The sequence below is a fragment of the Rhinopithecus bieti genome, unplaced genomic scaffold (genome assembly GCF_001698545.2).
Source record: "Rhinopithecus bieti isolate Rb0 unplaced genomic scaffold, ASM169854v2 scaffold_26871, whole genome shotgun sequence".
In the NCBI taxonomy this organism is placed as follows: domain Eukaryota; kingdom Metazoa; phylum Chordata; class Mammalia; order Primates; family Cercopithecidae; genus Rhinopithecus; species Rhinopithecus bieti.
Window position 1 is genome coordinate 1,862,129 of NW_016812402.1, and position 17,172 is coordinate 1,879,300.

Genomic DNA, 17,172 nt, shown 5'->3' on the forward strand with positions numbered 1-17,172 from the left:
TGGAGAAGTTCCAGCAGAATTACATTTAACATACAAAACCAGTGCATATGCCACAGCAATTTGATTGGTTACAGACTGCTGCATTCCAAGGAAGATTATTACTCTGTGAGGAGAGGCAATGATCCAAGGGGTTCGTATCTCTGGTCGTGCTTGGTCTTCCTAATTATTTACAAGGAAAAAAGGCAAGGCCAGGCATGGTGGCTCATTCCTATAATTCCAATACTTTGGGAGGCCAAGGTGGGAGGATAACTTGAGCCCAGGAGTTGGAGGTTACAGTAAGCTATGACTGTGCCACTGTGCTCCAGTCTGGGTGAAGGAGTGAGACCTTGTCTCAAAAAAAAAAAAAAAAAGCAGAAGTTGTAGCTGTATAGCCACATTTCTCTCAAGTCTCACAATAAAGTTCCAACAGCTTGAAGTTTGATTTAATTTTACGCATGTGTTATGCATTTCATCAGTCTAACAACTCAGTGGTGTCCTATTACTCTCAAGTTACAAATGAGGGAACAGATGCATTGTATAGTTACAAACTGATAAGGAGTCATAAAGGCAGTACAAAGAGTAGGAAGAGGATATGGCAGGGAGACCTAATGTAGCTCTAAGGGTCAGGGAACATTCTCTAAATATGAGAAGTTAAACAGGAGATCTAAAGTTGGAGTCTAGTAGACAAAAGAGGTCTTAGAGAAGAGACGTGCAGGCAATGGAAACAGTAGAATGTTGTTTAAGGAATTGAAGGCAGCACAGGGAGCCCCTGATGAGACAGGAGAGGCAGGGAGGGGCCAGATCACCTGGGGTTTTTTTTGTGTTGTCTTTAAATAGCATAAGGTTAGGGAAGCCAAGAGAGTTGAGATTTAGGATTTAGTTCCACCTTTGCTCTTAATCTCAGCCATCTGTCTGCAACTCAGTTTCCTGATGTGAAAAAAGTGTGCAAGAGTGGATGGACCAGAGTGCTCCAGTGGCCCCCATGGTTCTGAAACTCTGATTCTAGGTAAGGCTCTGCTGGAAGGAATTGCCAGATGCAAGCCCTAGATGCTGCTGAATGCACTGAAACCCAGGGGCCCTGCAACCCAGTAGCCAGCCAGCCCTTGCCAGACTCTGACTCCTCTGTAGATTAATTGCAAATCATGGAGAATATCACAAAATAAATCACACAATAAATACGGCTGTAAGCATGGTTTGTTCCCCTCCGTCGAAACAAAGGGTGAACTGCTTAATCATAACAGCATAATAAGGAAAACTAGCTTTCTGAGCATTTACTATGTGCCAGGATTGTACCAGGTACTTTTAGTAGATTTTCTCACAACAGCCCCCTGTTATAGATAGGAAAGTGAGGCCTCAAGAGATTGCATAACTTAGGGAAGGTACTCACCACTCAAATTAGTCCTGCATACTGAGCATGGACAGTCCCGTTTCCTATTGCCAGAAGTGTTACCTTGAGCAATAACGTTATCTGGGTTTGCTCAGTGGCTGAGTTGTAATTTGAACCCACTGCTAACTCCAAAGCTCATGGTGTTGGTCACCACGTGATGCTGCCTTCCCTTCTTAGAAGAGGCAACTCCTTACTCTATAAATAACATGACATTGTCTTTTGAAGTCCTTTCTGGGTGAGGAAAGTGCTTTTTATAGCATGGAATTGCTCCTTTTTATTTGGTCTCTTTCAGCACCGATTAATCCTGCCTACAGTTTTGTCCTTCACTGTCCTTACACTGTATTCCTAGGTTTCCTCCCTGCAAAAGACAACTCCATGAGACCACATGGTGTTTGTGTGTGTGTGTGTGTGTGTGTGCCAGCAAAGAAATTTCACTCCCCTCCCTCCCCAAGTCTGCCTACTTTTCTATAAATAATTGTTCTCCTCCCGCCCCTCAGGCCTCTAAGTAGTTTGGTCACTTAACCAAACGCACAGGCACACACGCGCGCGCGCGTAAGCACACACTCACAAAGCGGGGAGGGTAACGTGAATGACCTTGCAAAGGTATCTTGCCCACTGGGGACAGGATTAGCAAACCTGAAACCTCTGCAAATATTTATCTTCCTCCCGTATTCCTCCTGAAGCGGTTCGCTCCTCTCGCTGTCTCTCCCAGACCCCTCTCGTTTTCACTCCGCCATACAAAGCCCAACCCGCCCATCTCCTCGCTGCAAGCCCAGAGAACTTGATTCCCCATGTTGAAACTCGTCGGTGGCGGTGGCGGGCAGGACTGGGCATGCTCAGTGGCGGGGACCAGTCTGGGAGGCGAGGAAGCCGCGTTTGAAGTCGCGCGGCCCGGGGCTCGGGGGAAGGCGGACGACGGGAGCCCCGGCTGGGGGTGCGCGGGGATCCCCGATTCCGAGCCCGGGGCTGGCGTGCTCCAGGCCGGCGCCGTGGGGCCGGCGCGCTGGGGGCAGGGCGCGGAGGAGGTGGGGGAGTCGGCAGGAGGAGGGGAGGAGCGCCGGGTTCGCCATCCCCAGGCGCCGGCTCTGCGGCTGCTGAATCGGAAGCTGCAGGGAGGATCCGGGGAAATAAAGACGCCCGAGAATGACCTCCAGCGAGGCCGCCTGAGCCGGGGCCCGCGCGCAGCCCCGCCAGCACCCGGCATGGGCGACCGCGGCGGGCAGCCGGAGCGCTCGGCCCCGCACTCCCCTGGGGCCCCCGGGGGCACCAGCGCCGCCGCTGTGAACGGGTTGCTGCACAACGGCTTCCACCCGCCGCCAGTCCAGCCGCCGCTCGTCTGCAGCCGGGGTCCCGTGGGCGGCAACGACGCAGTGCCCCAGCGCCTCCCGCTCCTACCGGAGCTCCAGCCGCAGCCACTGCTCCCTCAGCATGATTCCCCGGCCAAGAAATGCCGGCTGCGGAGGAGGATGGACTCGGGGAGAAAGAACAGGCCGCGTAAGTCCCGCTGGGAGGGGAGCGCGGGCGCAAGGCAGACGCAGCGTGCGGGGCCCGGGACTGGGAGCGGCTGGGGCAGACGCCGCAGCACGTCCCGTGCGCCCCCGCGTCTGCGGTCGAGGGACTGCACGGAGTGGGTTCCTGGGACTGATTCTTTTCCCAGGGGGCATCAAGCACTACAGGTCGTTGCCTGAGCCTGCCTTTTGCTCGCTTCTATCCGTAGAATGGGGTGATTGGACACGGAGCTTGAGCGGGTCCCTAGGTCAAGGATCTATAATAGGCGAACGCTCTGTCCGCGCTTCTAACTGGTGGCTGAGAAAAGCATGTGTGTGAACATTTGCTGGGGTCCAGGAGTGAGGATAAAGTGGGCGGCACACCGAGGGTGCCCTCTCCTTTCTCACCCCTCTCGCTTCTCTGAGCGCGTCCTGCTGGGGTTGCCTGCCCTTTGAATCACAGAGTAGCCGGCAGCGTCTCGGGTCTATTGGAAAGCGCAAGTCTGGAGGCGTGGAGTTTAACAACCCCCAAAATCACAGCCTATTAGACGCTGTTTCTTCACAGCCAATGAGAGGGTTTTTTGGGAGGGACACACCCACTGATACCATGTGGGCTGGAACTATGTGGACCAATGAAAATTGGAGGTGGATTTTTTTTTCAAAGGGGGGGGTTGAGTTGAGGGTTTGTAATTGTAATGTACACTGCAGAAAGCCGAAGTGCATTATTTCACAATCTAAAGCTTGTATATATAATGGTAGTTTGTAAAGTGTACCTTCCCCACAGGACGTTGTGGGATGTAAATTTGTAGGTCGAGTTTACAGCTGGTTTTTCTTAGCTGAACCTCATTCAACTGGTTACTTCTTTGTGGGTGTCTTTAATGAAGCTTATAAATGGCAAAAATCAAAGTAAGTACAGTAAATGCTAATAAATGACTGCATTTGAGCACACACCTTTTGCATAGAGGTTATGCTGTTCGATATAGGGAAAATGTTAAGTAGGTTTTGGATTTCTGTAAAAGTTTAATGTTTGGCAAATAACAACTTCACTTTTCCCTGTTTCTATGTTTTTTTGACTCTTAACTTTTCTGCATTGGATTAAGGTTTCTAAGACCTTGGAAAGGACTTTGACATGATTGTGGGTGACTGGTACTTGTATCTTGTGGGTTTGAAATGTTAAGTTTGTAGGTTAAGATTTTGTGTGGAACTTTGAAGCCAAACAGCAGATTTGGCTAAGGTTGTAAGGTGTAAGGTTGTAATCTAGCACATGAATTTTAATTTGCTTTTGTTTTTGATACTTGTTAGAAAATGACTTTAATTCGTATTAATATTTTAAAAGTCAGGACTTAATATTGATTACCTGTGGTTTATAAACCTGTTTTACTTATTTTGAAGCTACATTTCAGTTATTTCTCTGATCTACATTGACAGATTGTACTAGAGTTTGCAATGAAAATAGCTAAAACATAATGAAAGGGAGCTTCTAACTTAATCATCTATGTTTAATTGAGGATATAACAACTCTTGAAATACTTCTGAGGAATTGAAAACACACCTTCTAAGAATACCTTGAAGACAGAGAAAAACTAACCTGAGCCTTAACTTGTGCTTGCAAACCCACAGAAATTATTTTAAAATACAAAAAAGTGTAACTATCTGCCTGCGTGCTTTGTGTCAGAAATTAAAGTGGTTTATATTTCTTACAAAATAAAAATCCTAGTTGTTTTACGTTTCATGAACACAATTGTTACTTATAATTTTTTTTAAAAATGGTTTGTCAAAATTGGATTTACATTATTTACCATGTTTTCTTCTCTCAGATTTGAACAACCATTTCTAAAATAAATTTTACATGTTCCGAGGAGTCAAATCTGGCCTTTTCACTACCAAAATATCTTAGTTAAAAATGGCTTAACTTAATATCTTTGTGCCTTGCCTATTGACATTCACATATCTTTGTAAAAAGAATATTGTCCAATCAGTTGATATTTAGTTACTCTAAGAGGAAGTAGGTACTCTAAGAGGAACATTTACACACTCTGTGAGTATTTACATACTCTAAGCTTATTCCTATTTGCTGATGACTGACAGATTTTACAGGAACAATTTTTGCAAAGAGTAGTTGGGTGCTTTAAATGCAAACTTTAGTGTGTGCCAGTGGCGAAGCATCAACTAGACAAATAATTATTTCCTCCTGGTCAGTTACAACAATTTGGCCTCTGTCCAAACAAGATGTGTGTTAAGACAGCCAGTGTTAACACTTGTAAAGGCATCTGGAATGCATATGTGGATAGGTGTGTTTCTATTTTGTAATATTCTGGCAAAGGACAATACACATTAAAATACTTGATGTTTGAAAATGATGGATGGAATAAAACAGATCAGTATTTTTAGATTATTTAACAAATTTTAATCTGACCTCTCAGTGCCGAGACTATTCACCATCCTGCAATCTAAAAATCAGACCAGTGGCAGGTTAATTTTGCTAAACCAGGAAAGGAGAATGTTGTCCACTCTTTTCATCTAAAGTGCCATCACCTCACTCTACTTGTCCTTAAAAGGCTTTTCTTAGACTACTTAGTATCAGGCTTCCTTAGGTACTTTACCCATCTCTGCTACTTAGCAGCAGTGTGATCTTAACCAAGTTACTAGGTCAAATCTTGAACTGCTGGAGCTAGGCTAGGTGATCTCCAAGTGCTGTTTCCTGTACCTTCAGAATTCTATGACACTTCAGAGCTGACAGTTCTTCCTACTAGATGACACTAGTTATCTGCTCTGCCATTGACTTAACATTTAATTATGAATGGATTTTTTTGCCTTGTGCTGATTTTTTTGTTTGTTTGTTTTTTTGTTTTGTTTTGTTTTTGAGACGGAGTCTCGCTCCATCGCCTAGGCTGGAATGCAGTGGCACGATCTTGGCTCACTGCAAGCTCCGCCTCCCGGCTTCACGCCATTCTCCTGCCTCAGCCTCCAGAGGAGCTGAGACTACAGGCGCCCAGCTAATATTTTGTATTTTTAGTAGAGACGGGATTTCACCGTGTTAGCCAAGATGGTCTCATCTCCTGACCTTGTGATCCGCCCACCTTGGCCTCCCAAAGTGCTAGGATTACAGGGGTGAGCCACCGCACCCAGCCACCTTGTGCTGATTTTATCATGTGTGTTCTATGTGTTACTTGTCTCCCCAATTAAATTGAATGTCTGATTATAGACGATACATTTTTTCTCATATGCCTTGCACCTTGGGTACAAGAGTATATGACTGATGTCACAGAAAAAAAGGTACAAGTAACCCTATCACTACCTCACTGAGGAAGCCATCTCCACCTCCACAACAGACTTTGATAAAAGTCCTTCAGTGGAGTTTCTTTGAGGTATCAGTAGGGAGATTCCTTTGATCTGCTCCTTGGTGTGCTGATTCTCTGAAGCACAATTAAGTAGCACCTCATAGGGTCACCTCATTTAACAAATATTTTGAAACTAATGCTGAGGTGCTGTGAATGCTAATGTGTTGTAAATGGTATGCTCATTCAAGGGCTTGAATCCCAGCTGGATGATCTTAGCTGGTTATTTTACCTGTATGTTTCAGTTTCATATCAATAAAATGGGGATAATCTTACTACCTTGTGTGGCTGCTATGAGGATTAAATGAGATAATATATATAAAGAATCCTGTTTGGCACGTAGAACTTATTGATGAATGGCAGCTCTCATCATCACTGTCACACTACACATTGTCCACCATTAATCCATAGGACAAGGCATTTGAGCTGGCACATACAACCTCAGGCTGACTTTCTTCATTTTAGAAAACTACAGGCCAGGTTCAATGGCTCATGCCTATAATCCCAGTACTTTGGGAGGCCAAGGGAGGAGGATCTCTTGAGCCCAGAGGTTCAAGACCAGACTGGACAACACAGGGAGACCCCATCTCTACAAAAACTAAAAGTAAAAAAGTTTAGCCAAGCATGATGACATGTGCCTGTGGTACCAGCCACTCAGGAGGCTGGGGCAGGAGGATTGCTTGAGTTTCCAAGGTCGAGGCTGCAGTGAGCCATGATTGTGCCACTGCACTCCAGCCTAGGACACAAAGCAAGACCCTGTCTCTAAATAAACAAACAAACAAATACAGGCTTAGAATAAGAAAGATCAAAGAGTTGTATTTGATCAGCTATAATACTATTCCTATCCCACAATTCTTTTTTTCTTTTCCTTTTTTTCCTTCCTTTCTCTCTTTTTTTTTTTTTTGGCCTTTTTTCCCTCTCAAGATAGCTAAAATATTGGATAGCACAAAAAATGTAGGAAAAAAGCAGGAAAAGTACTTGTGATCCCACCACTTAGAGAAAGCAACTGTTTAAAATGTACCATATTTTAATGATAATTTTGGATCATACTAAGATAACTTTTTTATTAAAAATTTTAGTATAAGCATTTTCTTATGGCATCTAAACATCATCCTTAATGGTTGTATTATATTTCTGATATTCCATTATATAGATATTCCAAAATGTATTTAACCTATCTCTTGCAGCTTTAGGCCTATCTCTTGCAGCTTTATATCACAAAGCACACACACACAAACACAAACTTTGAATCACTAATACAAACATTGTAGTCTTGATTAGAACTTGGAGTATTTTGCTGTATTAGAAAGCAGAAGTATGGCAGCAACAACTTTTTACATAACTCTTTTTCCCTAAAGTTATTTTCAATAATATTGGTGAATATATACTTTTTAAAGGAGGAACAGAAATGACACAAAGTGGTATATAGATGTTGTCTTGAAAACCTGGATATTTTAGACACCAAGGACACTGTTTTAGAAAAGCCATAACACTAGCGGAGAGAGGAGAAGAATGCAAAGGAAATAATTGAGTCACTGACCACTACACTGCAGAAAGGCAAACATGTGAGTATCATCTGAAGGGCTCAAGAACATGTGCTACCTTATTCCATCTCATCCCAGTGTGTGGCAACAGGCAGGAATAATGAGTAGATGCATGCAGTCAGCCTTCTGGTCAGAGGTTCTGACTTCTCAAATCATCCAGATAGCAGAAAATGAGAGTTAATTATGCACATAGCATACTGGTGGGTACAGACTGAAAAACCCGAAATCTGTTACCAGTTTTAGCCATCATTGTGAAAGTATAAGGCTTTAATTTCCTGAATATTGGGATGTTTAGCTTTGGCACTTGGACTTTCCATTACCCTTGAATCAGGCTAATTAGAAAAACCAGTATAAAAAAGATAAATAAGGAAAATTGGTTGTATCTGCATAGAGTATGGATGCATACAGTATTTTTAACAATTAATTTTAACATAATCAGTACCTCTAGATGAATGAGAGACATTGCAACTTAAAACACAAAAGACTAAAATGGAAAGCAGGAGCACACTCTAGTATTGCTACCTTCTAGGGCGTGGTCAAATTCCCAAGTTTGTCAATTAAGCTGTGAATTGTACAATACAATAATTGTAGAATAATTTACAAAATTATTATTCATTTGAATTGATGAATAATAATTTAAGGCCCAAGTGTCCAGTGTCCAACTGGTTAAGGATCAGGATTCTATTAAACATACGAACACTGCTTTTCCTCCAAAAGACCAGTAAGTGAATTTCAACATTAATATAATACAAAGCATATTTTATTTGGCATGGTGACCAAAGACACAAACGGTGTTGTTGCTTCTTGACATGTCAGACATTTAACAAGTGACTAAAACAAAACCCATCACGGTTTTGGAGACAGAATAAGTAGGGGAAACAAAGGAGTATTGGTTTTAACTGGCAGGCTGTTTTGTGTGTGTGTGATAGCCTGCGTTTTAATATTTTGTGTGTGTGAATGTTAAGTATGAACCAATTATCATGAAAATTAATCAGGGTTTGACTTCTAATATATTTAATTATATATTCTTTAGGTTTAATAGGTAAGCCAGTATTCATCTTGGGACCCTGGGATGACAAGTATTTAGTGTACCCACTGTGGCGTACAGAATTTCTAAGTAGACCTTTTCTCTAGATAGTACAGCTGTCAAGCTTGGTACCTCATTACTTAATTTATGACACCTTTTAAATGCCTGGAGTTGTTGGGTAATTGTGTGTTTGTGTGTGTGTGTGTGTGTGTGTGTGTGTGTGTATTCTCTCCTTGAGAGTATATTTGAGAGTAACGGATGATTCAAAGGGGCAAAGAAATATTATTTTTAAAGAGAATTACATCAGAATAATGACCTCGACCTCTAACAGATTTCTCTATTGTTAGGAAAGAAAGTGGAAAAAGTCATGACAGTAGCTTCGATTTACACAGTAATGAGAGTAGCTATTATTGAGTGACATCTCTGTGTCCGTTCTGTATGTGCTTTTACAAAAGCATGCAATTCCCACTCCTGCTCTCTATTTTAAAGATGGGCAAAGAGAGGCTCAAAAGAGCAAAGCAACCTGTCCAAAGACCTGTAATCAGTGAATGACAGGGCCAAAACTGTAACCCAAGTCTATCTTCCTTGCCAACTGGCTTTGTTTTCTACCACAATAAGCCTATTATTTATGTTGGGGAAAGGATATGTGTTCTGTCAAACTTTCGGAAAAGATAGGTGCATGTAATCTGTACACCTCTGGCAAAAAGCTCATCCATGTGTCTGTGGAAGTAACAGTAGCCAACATTGAGGAGCACTTACTATGTGCTAGGCATTAAGTTAGACATATAGATTCTCTCATCAAATTCTTCCAGCAGCCTGTGAGATAGATACTGTCATTATCTTCCTTCTACAAATGAGGAAACTGAGGGCTCAGGACTCAGGGTAAATCTATTTGAGTTAAGATTTTGACTGTCCTGGGCAGGGCCCTAGTGGGTTCCATGAAGCAAGTGTGGGTTGGCTTCTGTGGTGTAAAGAGCTTTGTTGCCACCAGACCTGGATTCAGATCCTCATTCCCTGCTTACTAGCAATGAAGCCTTAGGTGAGATTCTTAACTTCATCAAGGCTCACTGTTGAATAGAGATAATGGTGGCCATCTTATCAGTTGTAGTAATAACCAAATGTGCAAAATGTATATCAAGTGTAGTACCATGCCTGGACCCTAGTACATGCGTAGTAAAAGATATCTTACTATTTATCATGGTTTGAATGTGTCCCCTAGAATCCATATGTTGGAAATGTAATCTCCAATGCAACAGTGTTAGAAGGTGGGGCGTAATGGGGGATGTTTAGGTCATGAGGGCTCCATCCTCATGTATGGGTTAATGCCAATTGTAAAAGGACTTGAGGCTGCAAGTTCAATCTCTTGCTCTTTCTCAAGCATGCTCTTTTGCCTTTCTGCCATGGGATGATGCAGCAAGAAGGCCCTCACCAGATGCAGTCCCTCGATCTTGGACTGCTCAGCCTCCAGAACTGTAAGCCAAATACATTTCTGTTCATTATTAATTACCCAGTCACAGGTATTCTGTTATAGCAGCACAAACTGGACTAAGACAGAAAACTGGTACTGAGAATTGGGGCTGTTGCTATAACAAATACCTGAAAATGTGAAAGCGGTTTTGGAACTGGGTAACAGGTAGAGGCTGGAAGAATGTGGGGAAGCAGGCTATGAAAAGCCTGTGTTGCTATGAACAGAGCATTAAATGTGGTTCTGGTGAAGGCTGCGAAGAGGAGGAGAGCTGTAGTAAAAGTCTAAATCTGCTTAGAGATTAATTATGTGATAGTGATGAGAATGTTGGTAGAAATAAGAACAAAAAAGGCAATTCTGATGAGATCTCAGATGGAGAAGAGGAATAAGGTATTGGAAACTGGAGTAAAAACCAGCCTTGTTATGAAGTGGCAAAGAATTTGACTGAATTGTGTCTGTACCCTAGGGCTTTATGGAAGGCAGAATGTAAGAGCAATAAACTACAATATTTGATGGAAGAAATTTCTAAGCAAAATATTAACTGCATACAGGAAAAGAGAAGAGAGAAATGATTTAAAGATAAAATTTATAATTAAAAAGGAAACAGAATTTAGGGATTTGAAGGATTCTCATCCTGGCCACGTGGTAGAGAATGAAAGAACATTTTCGGGAAAAGAAGACCAAGGGTGTGGGCAAGCAACCAATTGATAAGGACATCGGTAGGGATAGAAGGAAACCAGAGGCTGTGCATTAGTACAATGGAAGAATGACTCTGAAGGCATTTTGGAAATGACTGATGCTGTTCCTCCCATCACAGGCACACGGTGCCATGACCTCGAAGAAGGAAGTACAGTTATGCCCCACATATAGACCTTTTCACCAAGGAAGGAGCACATATACAAAGGTAGTCCTATAAGATTATAACCGAGCTGAAAAATTCTTATTGCCCATTGGTATCATAACCATTGTAACATCATAACTCCATGTGTTGCTCATCTGTTTTTGGTGATAATGGTATAAACCTACTGGCTGCCAGTCATATAAAAATATAGCACCTTCAATTATGTATAATACATAATACCTTCCAGTGAGACAAGATGTGGAGGTGGAAGACAGTGAAATTGATGACCCTGACTCTGTGTAGACCTAGGTTGATGTGTGTGTTTGTGTCTTTGTTTTTAACAAATAAGTTTAAACAGTAAAAAATAAAAAATAAAAAATTTTAAAAGTAGAAAAAAGCTTATAGAATGAGAATATAAACAAAATATTTTTGTATGCCTATGCAATGTGTTTGTGTTTTAAGCCAAGTGTTATTACAAAAGAGTCAAAAAATTTTAGAAATTAGAAAGTTTATAAAGTAAAAATGTTATAGTAAGCCAAGTATAATTGATTACTGAAGAAATACATTTCTTTTTATAAATTTAGTGTAGCCTAAGTGAACAGTGTTTGTAAAGTCTACAGTGTGTACAGTGATGTCCTAGGCCTTCACATTTACTCACCACTCACTCACCCAGAGCAACTTTCAGTCCTGGAAGTTCCTGTATGTGCCCTATACAGGTACACCACTTTTTGTCTTTTATACTGTATTTTTACTGTACCTTTTCTATGTTTAGATCTGTTTAGATACCCAAATACTAACCATTGTTACAATTGCCTACAATACTCAGCACAGTAACGTTCTGTACAGGTTTACAGCTTGGGAGCAATAGGGTTTACCATATAGCCTAGGTCTGTAGGAGGCTATACCATCTAGGGTTGTATAAGTACACTCTATGCTGTTTGCACAATGACAAAATTGCCTAATGACACTTCTTTTCTCTGAAAATATCCCTGTCATTAAGTGACATATGACTGCATAACAAAAGAGAGACCTAGTGTGCCCTCTGGATCTGGGAGTTCACTGCTCAGGGCTGCCTGAAGTCTCTGCTCTCCACATTTCAGTACAGTGCTTCTTGCTCACCCCACCCATGGCTCAAGGGTGCTCTGGTGTGGCTCAGGCCACAGCTTTGGAATGTGCAAGCAGCAAATCTTGGTGGCATCCATGTGGTGTTAAGTCTACAAACATGTGGAGTACAAGAATTGTGGAGGCAGGCCGAGTGCGGTGGTTCATGCCTATAATCCCACCACTTTGGGAGGTCAAGGCAGGCGGATCATAAGTTCGGGAGATGGAGACCATCCTGGCTAACACGGTGAAACCCCATCTCTACTAAAAATACAAAAAAAAATAGCGGGGTGTGGTGGCATGCACTTCTAGTCCCAGCTACTCAGGAGGCTGAGGCACAAGAATCGCTTGAACCCGGGAGGTGGAGGTTGCAGTCAGCCGAGATTGCGCCACTGCACTCCAGCCTGGGCGACAGAGCAACACTCCATCTCAGAAAAAAAAAAAAAAGAATTGTGGAGACATGGCTTTCTCCAGCTAGATTTCAAAGGATATCAAAGAGAGCCTCATGGCCCAGGCAGACACGTGTTGCAGGGGTGGAGCCACCCAGAGAGCCCCTACTAGGGCAATGTGCAGCATAACTTTGGGGTCAGAGCTACCGCAGAGAGTCTCCTAGAGCAATGCCTAGTAAAGCCTAAGGAGTGGGCTCACACCAACACTCCAGAACTCCAGAACTACCAGCATGAAACACCAGCCAGGAGAGCCACAGGCACCTGACACCAGCCTGTGAGAGTCGCTGCATGGGTAGTACCAAGCAAAGCTATAAGGGTAGGCCTGCCTACCTGAGGCCTTGGGATCCCAATTGCCACTCCAGTGTTCCCAGATGGTAGGATGTGGAGTCAAGGAAGATTATTCTGGAGCCTTAAGATTTAGTGTTGTTTGCCCTGTTAGGTTTTGGATTGACTTAAGACTATCCCTTTCTTCTTGCCTATTTGTCTCTTTTGGAATGGGAATGTCTATCCTGTGCCTATTTCACCATTGTATTTTGGAAGTAAGTAACTTGTTTGATTTCATAGGCTTACAGCTAGAGGGAAATGTGCCTCAAGATGAATCCTGCCTTGAATCTCATCCATATCTGATTCAGATGAGACTCTGTACATTGAACTTCTGGGCTGATGCTGGAAAGTTATGACTTTTGGGGCTATTGCATGAAATGAATGTATCTTCTATGTGAGAAGAACATGAATTTGGGGAGCCAGGGTGGAAATATTGTGGTTTAAATGTGTCCCCTAGAAAGCATGTGTTGAAAATCCCCAGTGTAACAGTGTTGGGAGATGGAGCTTAATGGGAGACATTTAGGTCATGAGGGCTCCATCCTCGTGAATAATTAGTGCCACTATAAAAGGGTTTGAGGCTGTGAATTCACTCTCTTGCTCTCTTGTGCATGCATGCTCTTTTGCCCTTTCACGCTTCCATCATGGGATGACGCAGCAAGAAGGTCCTTGCCATATGCAGCCCCCTAGTCTTGGCCTTACTAGCCTCTAGAATTGTGAGCCAGATAAATTTCTGTGTCATTACAAATCACCCAGTCTCAAGTGTTCTGTTATAACAGCACAAAATGGACTATGACACTATTAATACTAGTTTTATTTATATTAATAGAGGATATTTTATCTCTCTCTCTCTATATATATATATCTATATATATATATATTTGCTAAATGATCAACTGTGTAGACATTTAATATTAATGTCATTGCTGTTATTTAATTACAGAGGCTTCCAAGACTCTGAAATACCAGGATTTCCACAAACTCATCTTGCCCTGACTGGGAATCTTTTGGGGACTGGATTTCAGAGGATTCCCCAATCCGATCCGATATCATCTCTTCAATGGAAGCTTCCCAATACCCTCTCATGTTTCTAGAAGCAGGACACATGACCTATGTCACAAGTCTTGACCTGATTGTCATAGATTGCCTCACCAAGTATAGCATACCCTCTCTGAGAGTGATGCTGGCAAATTAGTGACTAAGAGGACTATGGAATTTATTTGATTGCTAATCTTGTGTCAGGACATGGTTATTTTTGAAAAAAGGAAGTATCCTCTTTTGATCTTAACTGTTTGATATCTCAGCCCTTGAGTGAGGTAGTTATATGCAAAGAAGATGAGAAAGATGAGAAAAGTGAGTATTTTTCCTTTATAAAAGCCACATGATTGAACAAGACTTCAGAATTCAGAACAGCTACATCCAGTTCTTGGGTCATTTTTTTAACCCATTCTCCAATAATTGAAAAAATGTCCTTGCAAATATGTGCAAGACTCTGGAATCTTCCTCTGGCAGATGATGAATGAGATGACTGTTTCCAGGTGCTTGCTTCAACACCAGCACCTGCACCTTCTAGTACTCTTGGCCTTGATCCTACATTGAATCTGAGGCTGCAAGGACTTTAGATGGAGGCTCAGGACAGACTGGACCTGTATGAACCTCTGTGAGTTGTAGTTAGCCTGGGCAACCAGTTACTTGGATCCTTCCGGGGCTTCTGGAGAAACAACTCTTTTATAGCCCAAGGTAGATCATCAGGGGTGACCAGAGATAGGAATAGATTCGTTGACTTCAAGATTGACATGAGTTAGCAGTATGGTGAGGCTTCCAGCAAAATGGAAGCACTCAATAAATGTTAGCTATTATTATTGTGGTGGTGTTAGATGTTCTTCCTTATACTAACTCAAAATCTGTCTCCCTGTAACTTCTACCCCATGGACAATTCAATATATCCAATTCGTCTTCTACATAACAGCTCATGAGATATTTAAAGATAGCTATGTTATCTTGACTCTTTTTTGGGTTCTCCTCTTTGAAGAACCAAGACCAATACTCTTGCCTGCCAGATTCTACCTATGTGACTCAGTGCAGGTTATACTGGGTTGCTGACAAGTATTTAAGCAAGTTTGGAGGATGACTTCTTGGGGTAGTCATAAAGGAGATCAAGTAAGTATTGACCTGGGTGGCCTTGAACTCTGAGATTTAATGATTTCCATTAAACCTACAGGGACTAACCAGTTTTTAATTTCTTTGGGCTAGGCACTGTGCTAGACTCTGCATGTGTTATTTGGTTTCATGTGACTCTAAGCTAGAGTGTAACCTGAAGCCAACTATATGGCTTGATTTATTCACTCAGATGCTGTAATAGCTCCAGAAATCCCTAAACCCTGTGCGTGAGTCAGGACCTGAACATTAGTGGAACCTGTTTACTATTCATACTCCCCCAACTACCTATGTTTGATTTAAAAAAAAAAAAGTTAAAGGGATGTTGTGTTTTTAGGATGTTCCATACTAGGAAGTTAGTATACATTTGACTAAGGAGATAATCACATCTTCTTACCTTTTATGGAAGGTCTTATCCTTTTTCGTGGAAGGTTTTTACTTTGAGAAAGGGTCCAAAAGTGATCTATTCTTTGGGGTTACCACATAATATTTCATTAACACTTTTGAAGAGTGGTAGGGGTACCATTAATTATGCCGGTACTACAGATATAAACTGGGACTATCCTAGGCAAACCAGGAGTCTCAGCGTTGTGCTAAAGCCAACTTATACAGGCTATGGGTGTGTATATGCATGACTTCCCAACTCTGCATTTCAATATTCTTATGCTGATAGCTTGAAATTGGCCATGATGGATATATATATACACCATGGAAATTGGTAAACACTGAAAATCAGGGCTTTATTTTCAGAGAACCAGTTGTTAAACATTTACCAGTACACAATGACTGGGACAGAGTTCACAGAAGAACCTCATAGAAAAGTCCCAGCGGGCATCAGTGATACCAATTGAATTATTGAAGCATTTGACATAGAGAAGGGGAGTAAAGGTCAGCATGTCCTTTGCTAAGTAGGACAATCTCTGAAGATGAGAAGTTTGATGAGTTTATTCTCAGGAAAGAAAGTATTCTACAAATACTTCAGGGCTCACTATGGTTGGTATGAGGGTAGAATTTCTTTAGAATCACATCGTTATTTTCCTCCCTTCCTCCCTCCTAAATTCCTACTGTAAATGTAGCTGGGCTTAGTGCTGGATTACCCAGCAGGTAGACCAAGCAGGTGTTAACTGTTCTATCAATGCTAGCAGAAGAAAATAATACATGTGCTTTTATGTGTATGGATATGTAGACATGCATGCACTTAAGTATTAATCATGGAAAATTATAAATTTGGATTTATATACTTATAATTCACTATTGTTTTTGTTTTTTAATAACTTCAATTATTTTGAGTTATTTGTTCATCGTGGATTGGGGAACACCAAATTTTTTTTTTCTTAAATAGATATAAACCTGGCCCCAGTTGAGGCTTGTACCTTTCTAGGGTGATTTATAATTTTTATCGCTGCTGAAATGTCGGGGTGGAATTGCCAGAATATTTTCATTGTATGTTTCTGGTTAGGATAAGTGGATTGAAGTTTGTCCCAGCTAAAGGGAAACCTGTTTGATATATTTGGTTCCATAAGCAGGATCTGTGTGGCAAAAGAGGGACTTCCCCAATTCAGACTCATGGTTTTAATTCCAAAGGTGACTGTGCTCCACTTGTCATCTTATTGTCCTGAGTGAGCATTTTGGAAAGTGTTCGGATTTTAACAACTATTTCTGCATTTTAAACATTATACAAAACTAGACAATATAGCATAATGAACTGCCAAGTACTTACCACTCAGCTTCTATAATTACCAAATCATGTCCAATTTTATAATATTGAAGCGGACCTCAGAAATCATATGTTCAATATTAAATATTTTGTCTTTATTTCCAAAAGAAAAGAACTCTTTTTTTGAAAAAAAAAAAAAAAAACCCAATCTGTTATTTGCTGTAAAAGTTAGTAGTGTATTATATCCAGTTGAGACTATAGTGTTTTATGATGCACAATTAGATAAATTCAGTTATCTAACCACAATTAAAATTGTTACATCTCGCCGGGCGCGGTGGCTCAAGCCTGTAATCCCAGCACTTTGGGAGGCCGAGATGGGCGGATCACGAGGTCAGGAGATCGAGACCATCCTGGCTAAC

At 41.7% G+C, this 17,172-nt stretch overlaps 1 protein-coding gene across 13 annotated transcripts in view; it reads left to right on the plus strand.

The window, feature by feature from the left end:
- Positions 1-17,172, plus strand: part of PANK1 (pantothenate kinase 1) — a 157,514-nt gene that overhangs the window by 90,631 nt on the left and 49,711 nt on the right. Inside the window, exon 1 of one of the 13 annotated variants that reach the window (XM_017896335.1) lies at positions 1,888-2,860. The exons of 11 other annotated variants lie outside the window; for them this stretch is intronic. In XM_017896335.1, the coding sequence (XP_017751824.1) occupies positions 2,158-2,860 (703 nt within the window). In that variant the 5' untranslated portion in view covers positions 1,888-2,157. Of the gene's footprint in view, positions 1-1,887; positions 2,861-3,509; positions 3,760-17,172 lie in introns of those variants that run through there. One more of the 13 variants, XM_017896348.1, reaches the window with a different exon arrangement.